This window comes from Lingula anatina, chromosome 1, assembly GCF_051362555.1.
Source record: "Lingula anatina isolate TDL-2025a chromosome 1, LinAna3.0, whole genome shotgun sequence".
Lineage (NCBI taxonomy): Eukaryota > Metazoa > Brachiopoda > Lingulata > Lingulida > Lingulidae > Lingula > Lingula anatina.
In genome coordinates, this window is record NC_141767.1 from 49235344 (window position 1) to 49257235 (window position 21892).

The 21892-nt window shown below is 33.2% G+C and overlaps 2 protein-coding genes across 3 annotated transcripts; one reads left to right on the plus strand and one right to left on the minus strand.

The window, feature by feature from the left end:
• Positions 1-52: 52 nt before the first annotated feature.
• Positions 53-6078, plus strand: LOC106150430 (vacuolar protein sorting-associated protein 45). Its single transcript, XM_013523233.3, has 14 exons — positions 53-314; positions 555-750; positions 965-1044; positions 1395-1463; positions 1725-1862; positions 2012-2122; positions 2261-2395; positions 2641-2751; positions 2950-3117; positions 3326-3484; positions 3754-3861; positions 4066-4187; positions 4977-5108; positions 5504-6078. Exons 1-14 carry the CDS (start codon positions 222-224, stop codon positions 5568-5570), a joined length of 1689 nt encoding a protein of 562 aa, XP_013378687.1. The 5' UTR covers positions 53-221; the 3' UTR covers positions 5571-6078.
• Positions 6010-21119, minus strand: LOC106150429 (sodium- and chloride-dependent GABA transporter ine). 2 transcript variants are annotated; one of them, XM_013523230.3, is made up of 16 exons: positions 20703-21119; positions 16240-16424; positions 15204-15344; positions 14524-14722; positions 13480-13617; positions 13196-13340; positions 12666-12830; positions 11799-11914; positions 11498-11550; positions 10980-11063; positions 10452-10561; positions 9397-9540; positions 9042-9144; positions 8565-8638; positions 8181-8366; positions 6010-7798 (listed from the first exon to the last, which is right to left on the minus strand). In XM_013523230.3, the coding sequence occupies exons 2-16, from the start codon at positions 16355-16357 to the stop codon at positions 7640-7642; spliced, it is 1935 nt and encodes a 644-aa protein (XP_013378684.1). In that variant the 5' UTR covers positions 16358-16424; positions 20703-21119; the 3' UTR covers positions 6010-7639. The 2 variants fall into 2 exon arrangements, with proteins under 2 accessions (XP_013378684.1, XP_013378685.1); XM_013523231.3 differs by lacking the exon at positions 20703-21119 and adding an exon at positions 16603-17591.
• Between the last annotated feature and the right edge of the window lie 773 nt (positions 21120-21892).

Below are 21892 nucleotides of genomic sequence, written 5' to 3' on the forward strand. Positions count from 1 at the left end.
CGAAAATAAGAAATAAAATACCATCAGATATATACGTTAAAAAATTCCCAAAAGATGAGAAAATATGATTACAACACTCGTACAATATATTTTTTTCTGAACCCTCTCCCCAAAAACACTGAATGTAAACAAACCAAGATGGTGGATCTGGCTGTCGGCACGTCAGCTGCCAAATGATATAGATATTTGCTTTGAACAGACACAGAAGAAAAGAAATCAAGATGAATGTGGTTCTGGCTGTGAAGCAGTATGTCACCAAGATGGTTGATGACAGTGGGCAGGGCATGAAGGTGCTACTGATGGACAAGGAAACGGTAAATATATATATAATATTACAAAGCAGAATCTGAGGAAGCATTTGATTTATAATATATACTATATTCTAATGAGTCGTCTGTATAATGAGAAAACATCACAAGCACAGTGCTTGTTCGTTAGATCAAAACAATTTATACAATGATATATTAAAAGTTAACTTCCAATTTTCCAATCAGTTCGTTATTGATGGAAAAAAGATCTAAAGTGCAATGTAGTCTCTTTTTTTATTTCTTCAGACAAGCATTGTGAGCATGGTTTATGCCCAGTCAGAGATCTTACAGAAGGAGGTGTACCTGTTCGAGAGGATTGACTCTAGTGCAAGAGAAACAATGAAACATCTAAAATGTGTATGCTTTTTGCGACCCACAAAAGAAAATGTTGACCTTCTTCAACAAGAGCTACGGTCACCAAAATATGGATTATATTTTATTTGTAAGTAACATAAATGGTGAGCATTGAGGATGAAAGACCATCATATTCTATTCCAAATTTGTACATTTAAATACAGTATGCCCTTGGACTGAGACATTTCCATTTTTATGTTTAACTTAGTAATTCCCTTAGAGTAAGAGCATTAAAATCAGTTGTTTCATTTCAGTAATTGGATATTTAGGATTATCACAATCCAGCTGAAACTTCATTTCAGATTTTTCAAATGTGATAAGTAGGCAAGATGTCAAGGTATTAGCTGAAGCAGATGACCAGGAAGTTGTAAGAGAAGTCCAGGTAAATGTTTTGATGTTAGCATACATTAGAAAGATTACTCAGTAGTTTAACTGCTGACAAATGTCAAACTTGTTTGATATTAGTTGTGAACATTTGTTTGATCATAAAGTGCACCTGAGTTATTATCAGTTGTTTTCACCAGTAATTTAGGTGAGTTAACTTAGGTCACCAGTACTCTGAAGATAATAATGATGAAATGGTGTCATTGCTGTGAGAGAAAAATTGGGTTTAAAATAAGTCTGATGGTGTCTTCGTGTTATACAGTTCAGATTTTGCCAGTGCAGATAAAACTGATGGAAATTATTTGTCTCTCTACTAGTATATGCATCTTTTTTTTTTCATTAATCTAGGAATTCTATGGCGACTATGTAGCAGTCAGTCCACACTTATTTTCTTTCAACATAGTAGGCCATTGTCAGGTAAGATCTTCCTCCAGTTATCAATTATAAAGGTGTTCATGTCATTACTGTGATATGCATTCTATCAGAAGAATAACACAGTGCAAATTTCATTGTAAGACATAACTTTCATTTATTTTTTTATTTATTTTAGGGTGGAGGAGAGCTGTTTAGATTGTTTGATAATCAGAATAGCCCTTGACCTGCTTGTTCTCATCTCATTTTTTTATTTTCATTAACAACTTTTTTGGTTGTTTGATTATCAAGTGACTTCTTCTACAGGGCAACAACTGGGTGACCCCAGCTCTGACCCGCAGTGTCCAAGGCCTGACTGCAGTGTTGCTATCTTTAAAGAAATGTCCCATGATACGCTTCCAGAATTCTTCTGAGATGGCGAGGAGAATGGCAGACAATGTTAGGGTGAGTGTCTTGATTACATTACATCATTTGACTGCAAATTAAAAAGAAGCTGTATAAATGAACTTTTTAATCAGGAATAAGTTATTAAAGGAAATTAAACATTAGTTTATCTGACTGTGATAACATTAGTGATTTTATACTTTTTACAGCAAGTGATATCAAAAGAAGCTTCTTTGTTTGACTTTCGAAGGACAGACGTCCCACCAGTTTTACTCATATTAGACAGAAGGGATGATCCAGTCACTCCACTGCTAAATCAGGCAAGTGCATGGAAATTTATATTTTGTAACATAAAGCACCCATGATAGGTATGTATGGCTACTTGGCTATGGCTATGATTTCCTGGAATTAAGTGATAACCATGACCCAACAGACTGATCATCTGTTTTCTGTTCTAGTGGACGTACCAGGCCATGGTCCATGAACTCCTAGAAATAAGCAACAACCGTATTAGCTTGGCCTCAGTCCCAGGCATAAGTAAAGAATTGAAGGAAGTGGTGCTCTCTGCTGAACATGATGAATTTTATGCCAATGTGAGAACAAGTTGTGCTTTGATTTGGCAATGAGTTTTAAATGAAGCAGTTGCTTTGTTATGATCAAAGAGGGATCTTTTGGTAAAGATAACTTTTGTCGGGTAACTTTTTTTGCATTGATAAGTTTGTTTTAAAGTGTGAATTGTAGTCTTGCTCTAAGAATTAAGGAAATGTTTATAGAAGTTCTAGTTACAATGTTGATTTTTTCACATTTGAGTGAGATTTTGACAAATATGTCTTTGTAGAATATGTATGCCAATTTTGGTGAAATAGGAGTTAATATCAAAACCCTAATGGAAGAGTTCCAGAAGAAATCTCAGGGCCAGTCAAAAGTGGAATCCATACAAGACATGAAGGTTTGTTCTTTACCAGACATTGTGAATCCAGTGTTTTAATGTCCTTTTATAACTTACAGCAAAGTCATGAGATCAGAAGCGATACGATATACATATTATATGTAAGTTGTTTAAGATGTGGAAGATGGAAATGGGAAAAGTAGTTTCAGAGATTTGATAATATTTTGACAAGTCTTCTATTCCTTTTCTTTTTTTTAGGCATTTTTGGAAAACTATCCCCAGTTTAAGAAAATGTCTGGCACGGTTTCCAAGCATGTGACAGTAGTAGGTGAATTGAGTAGACTTGTTGGTGCTCACAATTTATTGGAAGTATCTGAGACTGAACAGGAACTGGTCTGTCAAGGTGATCACTCACTGGCACTTCAGGTAAGCATGGTGATTGAATTCAACCTTAAATTTCTGCTGATAGCTCAGAGTTTTAATTCAAGTGCTGGTTCTACCTTTCATGAAACTGAGATGCTTAATTTGTTTGAAAAATCCCATTGTTGGAAGACTTACACAGCAATTACATATTTCTGAATTAGAGTCTGATTTGGTGCTTTTCAGAAAAAAACATTGTCCATTTCATTTTCAGAAAATCCGCTCACTTTTAGCCAATGACAATGTGAGAGATATTGATAAACTGAGGCTGGTGATGTTGTATGCTCTTCGGTTTGAAAAACACAGCAACAATGATGTGACAGGACTGGCAGATGCACTGGCAAAGAAAGGAGTGAGTGAAAAGTTGAGAAGGGTAAGACTTTTTCACAACAGGAATATGTATGTTGAAAAAAATCTAATTTTAGTATCTGAAAAAAGAGGTATGTTAGTTTATGAGACAATATGTAAATTATATATATATATAGTTTAAAGAACATGAATGTCAAATTGAAGAAGATGTGGAATGTAAAAAATGTTTATGAGATAATATGTAAATTATATATATATATATATATAGTTTAAAGAACATGAATGTAAAATTAAAGATGTGGAATGTGAAAAATGTTCACTTCTCAACGTTAGATGGTTGGTGCAGTGGTGGATTATGCAGGCAGTCGTGTTAGATCCAGTGATTTGTTTGGGAGTAAAGATGCCATTACTTTTACAAAGAAATTTTTTAAAGGTCTCAAGGTAAGTTTAGAGTTGTAAGTTGTGACATGATGTAAGAGATAGTAGGAGTTGGTCAAAGATTTGTTTATTGTGATTTCATACTCGTTTCTGGTAGTTTTTGTATATATTCACTTTTTGTTCTCTGTATGTAGTTATAATTGTGTACAAGTAAGATGATGTAAACTAATCTAAAGTGTACTACAAGAGCGGTGATTTTTTTCCAAGGGTGTGGAAAATGTATATACACAACACAATACCCTCCTCCAAGAACTCCTTGACCAGTTGATCAAAGGCAGACTTAAGGAGGCCAGTTACCCATATGTTGGACAAGCACAGTTGAGGGACAGGTAGGAATTAACCATAGAAAATTAATGTTATAATTAATCAAGCCATTATTTTATATTCATTAATTCTTTTAAATAGTCTTTTGTGTGATTACTGGTATTCTTTTTTGTTTCTGCAAGTTGTGAAGGGAGATAGAGAAGTTTGGTGTAGTCGAATGGCATTGTATGGTGACAACAATCTCCAGAGCTTATTTACTCATGCGCATTCCGCATATGCTCAATTCTCTGTAGTGGGATAGTCTCAATTGAGGTACATGTTGCTACTTATATCAAGGGAGTGTCAGTGCTTTACCGCATTGTGTGCTTGATTAATTTTATTGGCACGCACAATACAATTAAGCAAGAAGTTCTTCCCAGCTTTTAACTTCAATGTTCAGTTCAGCATATTTCATCCACAAATGAAATGAATGCAAAATTGTTTGTTGCTGACTCATTAAATCATAATTTTTAGGGTAATGAAAAGTATTGAATATTTGATATGTATTTTTTACTCTAAGGCCTTAACATTTTATACAGGCAACAATTTGTTAAATTGTTAAAATGATTAGGATAGCAGGGTTATATAATAAAAGCGGACTTGTTTGGCCAAATCTCGAACAACCGATATTCTTTGTTGCCTTCTTTATTGGTGGGAATGGAACTATGAAAATCTGTGGTACACTGCGATGGAGCAGACAAAGTCATTTTTTCATTTTCTGATAGACAGTCAAACAGATAGTGTAGGTATATGCTTGTGTATTGTATCAAAATTATTTACATTTTTTAACAGTTTAAAAAATGAATATTTTTCAGGCCACAAGATATCATTGTGTTCATGATAGGTGGTGCTACATATGAAGAGGCCTTGGCTGTGCATAACATGAACAAAACCATTCCAGGAGTCAGAATAGTCCTTGGAGGCACCCACATACACAACATGAAGAGGTACCCATTTGCTTTCTTTCCCTTGAAATGTGATTTTCCAGCATGGGATTTTTAAGCTAATTATATGGTGGAGTTTTAGACATTTATTAGCAAGAATTTGGTTATGTGATGCAGTGAATGCTGTAGCATTTAATTGAATAAAACCACTAGTATATGTAGGGAACATAATGCTTCATGTTCAATTGAAGTTATTTAAATTCCAGTCTTGTACTCGTTGTACCCATTTTATTGTTGTAATAAACTATTTGCTTTTTCAGATTATTCAGGACAGTAAAGGAATTTTTGTTGCTACATGAATAGCCATCATTCTTAAGTTTGGTGGTAAATATTAAACCTCACCAGAAAAGAATAATATTTGGTAGTGCAATATTTATTTTGAACACTTTATTTTTCAGCTTTCTAGATGAGATTACCCATGCTACTTCTGGTGTATCAAGGCATACTTCTGGCAGGAGGTGGTAAAAGGAAACACTACAGAAGCACTTATAAGGAGGATATGGAAAATATGGAGAGATAGAAAGATAAAGCATGAAGGGATAATCAGTACAAGAAACAACAAAATGTGAAACATACATGGATGTCAATCATCCAGTATGAATGAACTGGAATGTATTTTATGTGCAATATTATATCTAAAATATGATATACTGGGATACAAGAAATATACAAGAAATATAGCTCTGTGTCCTTTTCAAGCCAACAATTTTATTAATATTGGCACAGATTTTGTTAAATGTAAGAAGTGGTTGATAGGTGAAATACTTGTTATACATGTAGTCTCTTTGAGAAAATTTGATGTGTATTTTAATGAAAAATATTGTGGATTTCATCCTTTTCTATCCGAGGTGTTGGATCTACATCTTACTGGTTTATTCTACAGATTAAAAAAAAAAACAAACACTTATTTGCAGCTCTACAGATTTATTTGAATGTATGTAATGACTAGATAAAAAATATATAAAATCATGCACTATTATGTACTGTTCTGCATACAAGTAAAAGGCTTGTACATACTAAAAAATCAACTTCAAAAATATCTGGTATAATGACTATGTACATTGGGCTATCCTGCCACTAACAATACTAAACAATTTTATATTAGTAAAATATATTTAAAAAAAAAACAGCAGCTGCTCAAAGATAAAAAAAAAGAACTGTGAAATCTTCAAGTTAAAATTCTACGTGTCGCATAGCATCAAAAGTGAATTACCCATTGGCTCTGGGATGATCTTTGGAAGATTTATATTCATTTAAAAAACTTAAACTGAACCCTGCAGCACCAGAATTACTAGTGAATTAATATACTTAATAAGCTTAATTGTTTATTAACTGCTTGACTAATCATTAGTCTATTACCTGCTTTACTAAACCTTAGTCTTGGACTATAGCCTATTACCTTACCTTACATTCTAGAATTGTACTTGATGAGTATCTTTTATGCGGTTCAACAAGTTTTAGTCTACATTAACTACAAATTACACTGTGCACATCTCAATAACCATGGCCTGCATTACAAATTATTATATCCATTGAAAACAATAAAATGTGTTACACGCAAATAAACGACGTTTACATAACATCTAAAATTCTTCTGACAATTAGCCATGACCTACTACCATGAGAACGTATCACTGCTAACAAAGAAAAGTTTTCAGAATGATAATCAATGAGATCTTTCATATTCTAATTTAATCTTCTTGACACCCCTTGAATATTTTCTTTCTTTGAATGATTAACAAGAACTGTTACCCTTAGTTTGACAGGCACAGAGAAGGTACAAAAAATTTCACCAATAGTGACCTTGACAATACTTATAAATAGTTATTTCAAACAACCATTTCAATAAACCAAGCTGACCTTACCAATTAATGACCTTACTAATTATATCCATGAATGGTGAAATAGTGTCACAACATGTCAACAAAAAGAAATGCTTCAAAACTTAGTCCTGTTGACCACAGTACACTAAGTAATTTTTGATAAAAAATTATATTCCCATTATAAACGTGCCAAATTCACATAAATTAAACACATAAAATAAGAACTTGGCTTATTATATCTTTAATTTAAACTATTAATTGATGCATGAATGATATTTATTACCATAAAGAAAACGGCACATATTGTGTGAGTATCATTGCTGAAATATTTAGCATAAATATATTTGTTAAATATGCAATTGAAGTCTACAGTAGAGTTAAAACCTTTATCAAAATTGAACTTGAGACTCTTCTCTTCTAAGCAGAGGCCTTGTTTTTGTGTGTGTATCATCTGAATTTTTTATAATCTGCACTTATGCTGAAATTACTGAGTATCTATCAAACATAAAGCACCAAAAATATACTGAGAATTCTACAGAGAATATATATCTCTTTGCAAAGGTCTATATGCTGCATAAAAATTGCATCATGCTCTTATAAATGTCTTAGGCAAGTCTGATATTATATATTTTGGTCTAATAACACTTCTAATCTTGGCAACTGGCTTAAGAAAACTATGTTTCATCCCAGTGTGAGATTCTCAAACCTCCTTTAAAACACAGTGACCTTGTCCTCTATTTCAATGACAGGCGGTGGTCTTGGCTGCTGTGAGAGGGGAGTGTAGGAGCCCACAGGATACATTTCATCCTCCTGTTCTTCAGCTCTTTGGTGTGTGTCTGGGACTATTAAGGCACCAAGTTTCAGCTGACACTAAGTAAAAGAATTGACTCATAAGATCATAATAATAAAATTGGATGTTGCTAATAAAATCGCAAGTAAAATATAGGGATTTTTTTTTCAATATGAAGGCTGATATTTTTAAGGTAGAACCTCTTCCTCTTCTCTTTCTATAGCAAATTTGTTGATAAATTATTTTGTACCATGTTTTGCAATGATAGTAAAATTACATAAAAAAATTATCAATGTCAATTAAACAAAGATTTTAATTTGACTACATAAGAAGTTATTTCACATCCACTACCAAAAACTGTACATATATGAATACTTAGGTAATGTAGTCAGAATTGCCATTAATGAAAAATTTAGACTTCTTTGATGAGCTGATGCAGACTATATCATGTTTGATGTATACCTGACAACAAGTCCCAGGTGCTGTAATTAAGCTGTGGAAAAGTCCAACTGGCACACCAATTAATGGGATCCAAGAAATGGCTGTACCTACACCACAAATCCAGTCTGGCATCTCCCTCAGACCAAGAAGTTCACAGGGGTGTTCAAAAAAACCTGACCCTTCCATAGTAGCCATATAATTTGCTGTCTGTAAATACAAAACTAAATTTAAGGTGCTGTTTAAGTTTAACTATACATTGGGTAGAAGCCTCTGGAAATTAATTCTATTATCATCAACATTTTACTTTTTATAGACCAAATAATACTAAATAACTTCACACCTGGTGAAATTAAACATGTAGTTTAGTAATAAAAATAAATAACTGTTTGAAGATTATCAACTTACTGCCAGAGCAATGAATGCCATGATAAACCATGAACCAATTACAGTGCGTGACCATACTGGAAGATCTAATTGTACTGAAATAATCATTAAAAAGTTTATAAAAACTACACTAAGTAACCGAATTAAAGATACACATGCAACCATTAATTTAGCATTAATACATCTTGAAGTTTATGCTAAAACTAGAAAAGTTAAAATTCTTGTCTCTTACTCTTCACAACATCTCGCACTATACAACACGTGCCAGTATTTAATTCAACATCTACATTTTGGTTTCCATAATATGGCCTGCATCAAATATTTCTTTTCTAAAACATCTCCTTGATTAACACATACACATTTATTTCATTGAAGTCATATGGGTCAAAACTATCATCCCAGTTTAATTCTTATATTTAATAATTCAGTGTTTATCTTGGCCAAAAAAGCATTTTAAAAAAATACTAATTTTTAAAAGTATATACTAAAATTGCATACCATATGCAACAGCAATTCCTATATTTAGGAATATAAAATAAGTTAGAAGAGGTGCAGTGGAATATAAGAAAGGCATCAATTCAAAGTACAAATATGAGCCAGCCTGAAAAGACATTAATTGTAAGACCTGACAAAGTTAACAAAACTGATACATGTGTACCATACTACAATGACATAATCCCTTATATTAATAATAAGATTGTTTTACATAAATAATAAGATTGTTTTAAAAGAATGAACATAATCAAAGAAAAGTAGAATCTTCACTCTAACAGCAAAGTTGCCTTTAATTTTCTCATAAGATAATTCTCAAACAAAACAGTTTCTTAATGGACTTTTTAAACAACATACTTACTCTTGTTGAGAACACCAAAGAGAGGCATGCAGTTACAGTGCAAAATATGCCAGTAATCAGAATTCTCCACAACATTGGATGTGGTCTCAGCCATGTGCCTAATGCTTCCATGACATGGTCCAATATGACCACTACAACCAACACCTAATGGGAATAATAAATCGGTCTATATATAAAATTAAAACAAATACTAGCCAGGAAACAAAATTATTAACTTTTTGACTGACCTCACATTTTTCTGCATCACATTGTTAAAAAAAAAGAAAACAAAGTGACAAAATAAATGTGTCAGAGAGTTTAAGTACATGGCTAAACCAAATGCATACAAGTCAAACTTAAATGGTTTTATGGTTGTGATTTAAAAAATCATCAAATCAGCAAGCATTCAAGTTCTTCCAGAAATTTTTTCAATCTAACACTTAATTCTGTCTTGTGACATGATCTTGCTCATGCCAAGAGTAAATTTCCATGTGATCATGACTCATCCTGTACAGTACTTGACAACCGATATCCGCCCATAAATATTTTGGGAATAGTTTTAAAAGGATTCAAATTCTTTAAACTATGTTCAAGACTTTTAATCCCCCTAGCAGTCATGAGAAGTTAATTGTATAAAATTGCAGCACTTCAACTTGGGTTGTAATTTTCTTAACAGTTCACTATTCCTACTTTCAAACATATTTTAATGAAAATATATAATGACACACATTGATATTAAGATTAATCTTGTTTATCTTTATTTACTTAAGACAAGTATATTTTCAGCAACACCTTCACATAAACACAGGCCCGTAGCTATGGGGAGGGGGGTTGAACCCCTCTTTTTGCCAGGAAAAGGTTTCCTCTGAGTAAAATTTCGTCCAGGTGCATGAAGATTTCATGGTAAAAGGTCCCCTTTTTCAGAAAAAGACCCCCCCCCTCCTCTTTTGAAATTGCTGGCTACAGGCCTGTAAATTCAGAAAATATTAAATTTTCATATGAAGACAAAAAAGACATTTTCAAAAATTGACAAAAATTCATATATGTAAATAAAACCTGACCCATAAGATACATACAAATCCAATCAAACCAAACAGTGTGATGGTGGCATAGGTCAAGACAGCAATCACATTGGGCACCCGGAGTCCAGTGAAAATTTCGGGCAGTAAAATGAAGAGTAGAGCATCTAGAAAAATGAAAATTAATTTTATTAATAATTAATTTTCATGAGCTGCAATTATTAACAAATATAAAATCAAATTTTGAAGACCCAAACCCAAAAGATTGCAATTAAAATAAATAGGTATTTTTAAATGAACTTATGTATTAAAATAATAATAGCCATGCACACTATAGCAATAATATACAAAAAAAGTTTAACAGTTTTAAAAAACTAACAAAATAATACAATTTCCAAACTAACAGTTTCTGATAGTTAAGTCAGTTATAGCAAGGCCTTTGTTATCAAAAACTACTATGTGTATAACTACTTTGTCCAAAACTATAGTTTCTGTGTCTAAAACTTTTCTATCTACTGTGTCTACTAAAACTGCTGTCTACTGTCTATAAAAAAGAAATTAATACTATATAAGTCTGATGTACACCTCCTGATACATCTCCTATATGGATATCACGTACTGGGACACCAAATTGAGACACATATGCGGCAAGGTATGGAGCATAAAAAGCTAAAATAAAAAAAATACAGAAATGAAACATAGCTATTTGAATGTATACATTAACTGAATAGTCACGACCAGACATACATTTCAAAACACTTCTGCTATAAAAGATGTTAATGAGGAGAAAATAAAGAAATAATTCTGACATATGTTAAGAATATAACGTACCTTGACATATCATTTCTTACCAAATAAAGCAAAAGTGCCAATTAGTTACCATGTCTTACAAAGTTCACAACTCAAAACAGCATTATTTATTCATACTGTTACGCCACAATGAGCTGGTCAAAATGTACAGAGATCATAATAATAAGTGCACACCCCAAAAGCTGCTTGCAAAACTTCATAATATTTTTTTCTATGGGTACTTTATAGGAAAATAACATGTGACAAAAGCTGTTTTTTTACAATGAATAAAACTCATAAATTAGACAACTTACCATAAATATTGTGGGGTAATACAAGCATTATACCAATAAAAACTACCCATAAACTGAAAAGAAAAATGCAGATGCAAATCATAATCAGGCTTTAATCTTGCTAACCTATTATATTTTCAACATAAAATACCACACAACATGTCTGTGATTTCATTCAACTCAATGAAAACAATGACCGGTAAAGTTTTATCACTTAAAACAGATAATAGAGGGAAAACTATCTAAGTGTAACACAATGGCAAACACATATAATGTGAGGGCATGGCTAAATCAATAACTGAAAAAAATTTTAAAAACTTACAAGTAAAGAGGACACTCTGATTTGGTCCCAAACCCAACATATTTCCCCAAGGTGGAGATGGTGCCACAGGTGAAGTACAGTAAAGAAAAGGTATTCCACACAGCAGTTGTCACCATCTACAGATACAAAATGAAATGTGTTCATAAAATGAAAGCAGATACATGACAGATACTAAAATAAGGGAAGCTGGTGATTACCTTCAGCTGAAAAGCATAGATGGTAAACATTAGCTGTTTGAAAGGTAGCAGCTTCTACTTATTACCAAAAGAAATAAAAATCAGCCACAAAGCTGTGAAATGTACAGACATCAAAGCAAATAGTGATGCACAACATAGGTTAATTATCAATTATGATGTAATTTTACATGATGTTTAACAGCAAAATCATAAAAACAGGTAACACAAGAAATATGAAAGTAGCATAGGCCTTCAACAAATTTTATAAAGTTTTGTCCCATTAGACCTTAAAATATAAGTCAAAGGTCAAATCCAATGTCATATTCCAAATTTCCACATATTTTTTTGTCAGACTTCCATAATAACTTTTCCCATAATTCCTTTGGTTTTGAAGATATTTAGCATTATATTTTCAATATATGCTAATAGAAACAAGAAAACAGCAAAGCTTTAGAAAAAATGGTCCGATTGAGCGGAATTTCAAACTTGACCTTTACCATATGAATATTCATATATTCTGTAAACTTGAAGACAAAGGTCAAACAGTTTTTACTTATTGAGTTATCTCAGAAAGTGCATAATGATGACAATGACAACAGACACAGGTGATGGCTATATGTACAGACACAGTGCATCTGTACATAAAAAAGATTACATTATAATCAAATCAAAATCAAAACAATACTCATACCTTAAAAAATAGTCCACTATTGCGCTCTGCATCTATTACTGAAGAAGGCTGCCTGTAGCTTTGATTTACAAACCTCCATGTCTCTCCAGCATCAAAAGTCAGATGGCCATAGGAGAGCACCACGAAGAACATGATCACAACCACTGGTCCAATGACATACATTATCTGATAGAGAACATTATAATTATAATTATAAACATGTTCAATTTCAAAAAATCTTAAATCTTAAACCTTAAATCTTATTCCCATTTTAAAAGGAAAAGATGCATGGCAAAAAAATGCAATATTTTGTTTACTTTTTTTAACAGAATGACAATAAATTCCCATTTAGACTGCCATGTCTTCCTCTTTGTTTCAGAAAGAAATATTGGCTTCAGGTACTTTTATTTGAAGGGTTTTATTATTTTTAAAGTCCAAATTGGAAAAGATAAATTACTTTGTAGAATATATGTAGATACAGGAAACATTTATAAACATGTAGAGTATAAGTTAAGGTTTAGAATCATTTTGTGTAGAGAGCAAAGATTTACCTTGCCAAATGCTGATACTCCAAAGCAGGATCCCAAGAAAACCAGGAACCACACTGCAATCAGTGAGACTGCCACAGGCCATGAAACACCTCCCAAACCCACCTCATTCAGTGACCCTACTGGGCCTTGTTCAAGAACAAAATTACTGCAATAGAATTATCATATTGCAACTTAACAACAACATTGAGTTTTTTCACCAGTGTCTCTACTTCTAATTCCTCATTCACTAAAATTTTTAAAAATTTCCAGCTGAAGATTCTATGTCCTTGAACCTTTGGACTTACCTAAAGTATTCACTAGCAGGTGAGTGATCCACTCGTGGAAAATCAGTGAATTCAAAAGTTACATTATAATAGCTGTATGGGTACACTTCCTCCAAACTGCCAAAATTGTCTAGCACTGTTAAATTCAACTCCAATAAGCTGAAAAAAACCAGAAATTGATACAATTGAGAAGATTAATTGTATAGAATTCTGGCAGGCTTTTAGAACAAACAGGTTATCTCTTTGACTTTAAGGTATTTGTAGACTAAGTATGTTCATTCCCCTTGTGCATCCAGCCTGTGAGTCACTTGGTAAGTAATCACTAAGTCCACCAGTTGCTCACACATTTTTGAACTAATAATAAACTCACTGACTCCTTCAATAATGCTTGCTAAACAATTTGGTATAATGTTTAGGCCAATTTGATGACATTGTTCCACTGATTGAGAAAAGCAAAAATGTATCATTTTAGTTTCTCTTTTGAAGTGTACAGTATATACAGGTAATTAAATGGTTTTACTAGAGCATTAACCTAGTTCATCTTATTTTCAGCACATGGCTATTAATAGTAGTTTATTTTCTGTTACTGTATGGCAACGTATAAGTACACAATGCATGATAAAATGCACAAAAGTGTACACAGAGCTTATATCTTATATTACACGTGTACATACAGCGAAAACGCTTTATAAATAAAATCTTTAACAACTTCCAGAGGACCTTCACATAGCTCATGTATGCTGTTAAAGTTGAGCAACTCATACTGCTCTCTTATTAGTTGTTTAGTCAGAGAATATCCAATCAGTGCATGCTCCTCTGTTTGCACTCACTTCATGAAATTAAAGGCAGAGTACTTTATTTTTTTCTATACATTCTGATTTTGATCATGAAAATATCATAATTGTACTATGAAAGTTCAATTATTCTTCAAATGCAAGCAGTATTCATCGGTGAAAACCAACAATATTACTGAATGTATATAGCTATGTTTTTGGTGACTTCAAAGCAACTTTAACAACAAAGATCTATGCACAGTTAAAAATGTCACCAAAGATTACAACTTACCTTGGGATAGTTGTTGTTGTTACTTTTTCCTTAACAGCAACAAGCTCTTTGCAGTTTGGAGTGTTCCATATATTACTACACTTCTCCCAAGGATATGGAGATACAAGGGAGGCAAATGTGTAATACAGAGATGCTCCCATTGTTGATGAATCAAATAGCAATACTAGATATTGCCATATCAGGAAAGATATGCCAAAACCTGAACACAGAAGCAAACCAATATACTAGTAATATGATAATATATATATATATATATATATATATATATATATATATATATATATATATATATATATATATACCCTTAGTTAGATGGTATCAGTTTCTTTACATGAGAATAAAGCAAAACTGAACCAGTTCATAGATGTCTAATTCCCTTGGGCATCATTCAAGAGGCTCTTAGTGACTGAGGAAAGGTCATCGTGTTGTATGTTTAGAGAAAAGCCATTACGGAAAACTGTTTTATCTTCAAAGATCAGTGCTAAAGAGGAAGTTGAAAAGAACAACTTCACATTCAAACACTAGATTAATCATGAAAAATGTTCCTTTTTTAACCAATTCTACATTAGGTTTCCTACTACCTTTTTTATTTCATATTTTCATTAAAAAGAGAAAGAATTACTTTATATGATGCTTCACATAGAGTAATTTCTTCTCTGAAAAGCTTCTTAAGGGTTTACCTTTGAATAATGGAAAATACTGGCCTATGCTTCCCACCACTCCTTTTCCAGTTTTGGCCCCAAGTTGTAGTTGAACCAGAAGTATGGGAACCATGACAACTAGGAGACAGAGAACTGAACTGACCCAGTAAGTCACAGAGGCTGGAATAACAAAATACTTATACAAATAAGGTCAAATAACCATTAAATTCAAATAAAATTTCCAATCAATTCTTTCATGAATTTTTTAAAATATTAAACTTATCAGAGAGCCTTTAACCTACTAAATTCACTTTGATAAAGATGCATTTTAAGAAACAGAATATGATGTGTAAAAATGTGTCTTTTTTGATATTGGTATACAAACAAAAATAATTCACAGTATTGTCATTAAAATTTTTTTTTCGTCCATTTTACTATCACCTTGTTTGACTTTAAAAACACTTGCTTTAATATCTAGATGAAGTAAATAATAATAAAACCTGAAAACATGACTTAAACATTAATGCAGGATCAATCAAGTCTGGCCTCTTTGCAACCTCACAAACAAAATTTGTGCAAAATTGTTTGTAAATAATAACTTATGCTGACTTGTTACATCATAATTTTTAGGATGATGAGTCTTATTGAATATTTGATATACATTTTTTTTATCCCTAAGGCCATAACATTTAATACAGGCAATTTGTTACATCGTTAAAATTTTTTAAATGAGTAGGATAGTGGGGTTATATAATAAAAGTGGCCTTGTTTCGCCAAATCGATATTCTTTGTTGCCTTCTTTCTTGATGTGAATGGACAATGAAAATTTGGGGTACACTGGGATGGAGGAGACATAAACATTTAGAGGCATGGGGACAAGGCATTGATAAAAGGCACTCTATGAAACAAATTTTGATTGGGTTTTTTACACTTTTCCCCTTTAAGTCCTCCCGTAAACTTATTTATTCACATATATTTCAATACAAAATTTTCCCCCTTACCATTTCACTTTTCTTTCATAATACATAAACAGATATGAATTAGAAAGGACAGAAAATACTGAAATTATTCATACCTCCAAATAAAAGAATGCTGTTGGGCACCCCGTAAAAACTTCTCAAACCAACAACAGAGAGGGATGCCAGCCCCATCTGAACAAGATTCCACGATGCCTTGGGTTCAGCCATTTCCATCACCCAGCAGTATACAGCTTACATGTATCCACTAGCCTGCTCCTTTGGCTGACAAAAGTTTTTATGGCTGAAAAAAACATTGTAGGAATTTTTCATAGTACTTGAAACAAACAAAAAATATGTGCTTTGATGACTAATTCAGAATCTACTAATAAATGGTAATTTAATATTAGAAGCCACACCAAAATCTCAATGTCTACAATTTCCATAAAAATTGCACCACTCAGTATAACTGTTTTACAAACTCTATGCTCCCATAACTTCAAGACCAAAGTATCCATCTGACCAGAGGCAAGTTTGCAGCATAACCCTGCATGCAGCTGTCAGTTCACCCTTAAATAAACTGTAAACCAGAAAAAATATGCCTAACAGTTTAACTTCACACATAGATCATGTCCCTCCCTGTCAATTGTTTTACCCTATAAATCTCAACTAAAATGATCCTAGGCAATGAGAATGTCATTATATCAACCTATGTCAGAATACTTTAATAAATAGCACAACTTAGAGAAACATTTGTTTCAGATTAAATGCCTAATCAACTCTCAAGAGTTTACAGTAATTGCATTTTTTTTCCCAGAAGCAGTTTCTGCTTGCAGGTTTTTAGGTCATTCCATATTTGCTTTTTCCCTCATACTCAAGCTAACTCATAAACCTCCTTTAACCAGAAATGCTTGCCAAAAGTAATTTAAGTCATGTTTGGAACACATTTAAACATGTGTGTGATGAAGTGGGAAAAAAACACTAGCTGATTATTATTCATAAATGCATACTAGCAGCAAGTTATTAATGATAGGTATTGTCAGAAAACCACCACAATATATGTTCCTTTTCAGGTATAAATGAGTGACCAGTCTTAAATTTGTTGTGAATCTACGTCGATGAAATACCGAGTAACATCCAATAAAACAACATTACAAACATGAAAGATAATTAGGGTTTTTTCTGCATTAAGAATTAGAAGTACTGTGGAGCAGCCATATACATGTTAATAAGAATCAACTGCAAATTAAAACTTGTAACCTTTTTCTCTTCCACCGTTTCTACATAATCCAGCCAATCAAGCTTGCATAATGGGTCTGCACTCTGCAGGTTAACCACATGTAACACTAATGCCTTTACTGGACTCATTCTAACATTGTAAATTTAAGCCAAATGCTTTGCATAGGCTAATTTGGCTAGGCGAAAAATTAAAACTTTCTGTTTTAGTCAATGTTATCAAACTATCCAGTCAGCCTAAGGAAATTTTGAAGAAAAAAAGGTTATAATAGAGAATGAAATAATAATATCAAAATGTGAATAATTGGACTGGATTCAAGTGGATATTGCGCAATCTAGTCTCAGTTCAAGAACACTTGCTGCCACAGGAAACATGAAGGATGTATGTGATGATAAAGATAAGAGTCACTTGTTTATTAAAACATCACATAAAAAACAAGAATTTCTTTGTACAACAGCGTTTAAAACTCATGTGTTGTTACATGAAAATACAAAAGGTACTTTCAAATGTGCTTTCCCAGCAATGGCAGCAGGGTGCATGATGGGCCTTTCTTCAACTTTATCAAAAATATTTATTTGATTCTGAAATTTTGAACAAGGTGACAGGATATCTTTATGACTCCCTTTCCAACCAATCCTGCAGCACACAGCATACTGTCCCCATTCTTCATGGGGTAATAATGGAGAGCACTATTCATCCAAATCACAGTATTCTACTACCTGCAGAGATATAACAAGTTAAGGATCATAGAACAAAGTGTTGAAAAGCAAGAACTGATAGTATTTGTTCTCAATCTTTAAAAAAAAGAGATCAAAAGACAAAACTAAATGCCTTTTATCAAATAGTATATTTTTTCAAATACATTTAATGAATGAATAACAATTCTGATTAGCATTACATATCTTAAGTACATCATCAATTTCATTTTTATACTAGATAACAGAAGTCCGTCCCAAAAAACTGGTGTAAATGGTCGTAAATAACATGACCCTCTAGTGTTGATACATAAAACCTGAGAATCAATATCAGTTTATTGGGTCCCAGATTAAACCAACCTTCACTCTATCAAATGAGTAATTGTGAAAAGCATGCACAGTACCAAATTTAAACATCAAATCTTTAAAACAATCTATTCTAGTCCAGTATTCTATTCCACTCAGCAACCTTTCAGACATGTGCTCTTCTGGAAATGATTGATAGGTTTTTGACAACTTTAACAAGATGAAATGGCTGGGGGAAAGGTATCCATCCAACAAAATATTTTCTGACTGATATGCTGCCTGATATGATGCTGGCCTAAAGGTATACATTCTTACCTGAACAGACACCATATCAATGGTCTTTTGCACCAGCATCTTGTATTTTCAACTCTACTCACTATAAAATACACTGACATCTGTGTTCACATACATACAAGGGTCTGTTTCACAAGCTGACCGACCATAAGTCAAAATTCAGTTTTTTCAAAGACTAATGAAAAAAATTAATTGCCCATGTTGCTTTTCACAAAGAATTTTAAAGATGCATAAATTCTTTTTCAGGTTTATTCACCAAGCCACATGTAGCAAAGTGTTAATTGTGATTGCCTTTGTAATGATTTTTACTCTCACTGGTAACCGCTAGTGGTAACAGTTAGTAATGCATTTAGGTTTTAGCATTTAATGTGCTCCAATGGTTTGTAAAATTCTCTTAAGCTAGGTTTGGCTAGTTTTGCAAAGCTGACTTCATGTAAACAGCCATGTCATTTTAGCAGTTTTAGCTGAACATTAAAAATATCAACCCTTGACATGAAAAAGTCTGTAGGACTAAATACAATTAAATTGAAAAGCAACAAAATTAACACCTGAAGTCACACATTTAAAATGCAGGCAAGCAGTTTGCTGGCCATGCTGTTAGGCAGTGGGAGGGATAACAGAGGGAGAACACATGGACCACATTGACTTTCAGGCTTTTGAAAATACTTCTTTGTTTGTATGCAGTTTTAGATTTACCTCTCCAGATGTCAGTGTTTTTTAAGTAAGATGTGCAGCATAGCATATATTAAACTGCAGCTTCCTACAATTCAAATTTAACGTTTGTGGAATTAATAGCATATAATTTATTAATTATGCATTTCATTAAGTCAGCTAGAGGCTATATACAGCAGTATTATAATATACTATAGTTTTAAAATAGACAACAAAGTTGACTTTAATTAGTCATACTTAAAATTGTAAGATTGGTAAAACAAAGACCTTCGCCCATATGATGGTTTACACTTTATCAATTAAGTCAATCGCATTTTACAGAGGGTCAAGAGTGACCCATTGAGCCTGTCCCTTGGAGGATCAAAATATCCCACAATGCAGTTCACTGTGACAAAATATCGACCATAGGAGACTGCTGTGAAGTGTCTTGTATAGAGGTAGTGAAATAAAACAGCGGGTCAACCTCTCTTATATAAATTCTTTGCCTTGCGCCTATTCGTGAAACTTAGGTTTCGGAATATGACACGATGGCCACATTACATCAGACAGTGGTGCATTTTGGAAAATCTGATAATTTTCATGCATTTACATTTGATTTAAAACATATACATGTACTACAATATAACTTTTACTGATTCACAATGGTAGAAAATGTTTATAGGTATGTTAAATGAACTCAAATATGCTTGGGCAATCTTTTTCTCTAAAGATGCTAGTTTACTGTAAGCACAAAACTGGTAAGGAAAAGCTGATTTTACCCAACAAGCAATGAATATGATGACTGAAATAAATACTTATGATATCAGACATGACAACTGGTGAAAAAAAATTATAGCTTAAAATAGGTATTTTGGATATGAAATGCACAAATCACCAAATTTTTCTTGCAACACATCCTTCCAATTTTTTTTTTTATAAGAGTCATACGTCATTATAACCATTCTTGCTGATTTTTTCACACAATGAATGAACATCTGAATATCCAGGAAATTAATGAATGAACATTGTGTTATAATAGCTTCTCCTTCCTGAGTCAATATAGCACAGGGCTTCATGCAATGATGTGGTAAAGAGAATACACTCATTTGCTTCTAATTTAATATTTCACACATCGCATCACATCAACTCACTAGAAGTTAGAACAAGCAAATAAACAACACTATGATATATACAGCCACAATTGTCGCAATAAGTATATACTGCTTAAAATGCGGACAACACGTATAGTTAAGTACCCTATCAGTACAACAGTCACACGTACTCTAGAGACCAACTCGAAGTCATTTGCCCATTGCCCTAACACTGCCAGCTGCAAATACTGGTACATGTAAGAGTCTGAGTGAAGGGAAATAACAACGTAGACTGCACACAAGCCTACCTAAGTTTGGTTTCACGTCCTAAGCGCTTGAAAGGGCGCCCGGTTTCACGTCCAGACTGTACAGACTTTCGGACACATTTTCGCATGTGTTGGTGAGGTGCTGCTGCAGGGGAAGTGGGGAATGGCTCGCCGTTACTCTAAGCCCTCTTAGCGTGCTTCCCCTCGGCCAGGCGGTCTGATTACTTTAACTGACAGACGGCCTTGGCCTCTCAATATGACCTGATTATAGACTGAGGGCGCTAAGCAAAACAGTGAAATACACTCGCTGAACACTGGGTGACTCCAAATAATTCTATTCGGTTACAGCCAGTCATATTTAGTGTTCGCATTCGTTAAATCTTTCCAAATGTTGAATTTGGCTTTAACACTCAAGCTAACTCTTCTGCAAGCAAAAATCAACATCTAGTCATCTACTGGTAGCTGCACAAGGCCTATCGGCTCAACACGCTCACACTTTTCTGCCAAAAAGAAAATCAAATCAGTTAAAGGGATAATAACTGTTCGTTTTGGCCAAAAATGAATTTTCCTGGAGTTAAGAGCAATTTTCCCATACTTTATACCAATGGTTAACGAATCCATTTCTACATTCAAAGTTAGTCCCTTGTTTTTTTTTTTTTTTTTTGTAAAAAGTTTTTTTTTTTTTTTTTTGTTATATCTCTTCAGAGATTATTACAGAGTATAGCCATCTATGGAGGTTACAAGGTCTGATGACAAGCTCAGATATCAGAATAATAGCTATAACTGCCGTTTTTGTGGTAAAACATACATATTTTCTATTTCTATGGATTGTTTACCGTGAAATATAGATCTCATACGAAGAGTTATTATCCCTTTAATTATGCTTAAACAAATTTTTATATTAAAATATATTTAAAAATTACATACATCAGTGGTGGATTTAGGGGGATCCCCCCCCCCCTTTCGATTTCTGAAAAAAATCACACCAATGGTCCCCTCTTGAAATTAGAATTTGACTAGCTGAATGTAGTTCTAAACCGTACCAAAGGCACCGTTCGACCTAGGGGAGGGGGAGGTCGGCTTCGCATCCGCGACCCCCCCCCCCCCTTTAAATAATCTCGGATCCGCCCCTGTACATGTATGTACGTCATAAGGTCCCTAAATATAATATATAGTATATCGAATTGTAAACATCTAGCACACATTGTATTGTTTTCAGTATTAAGGTTGCA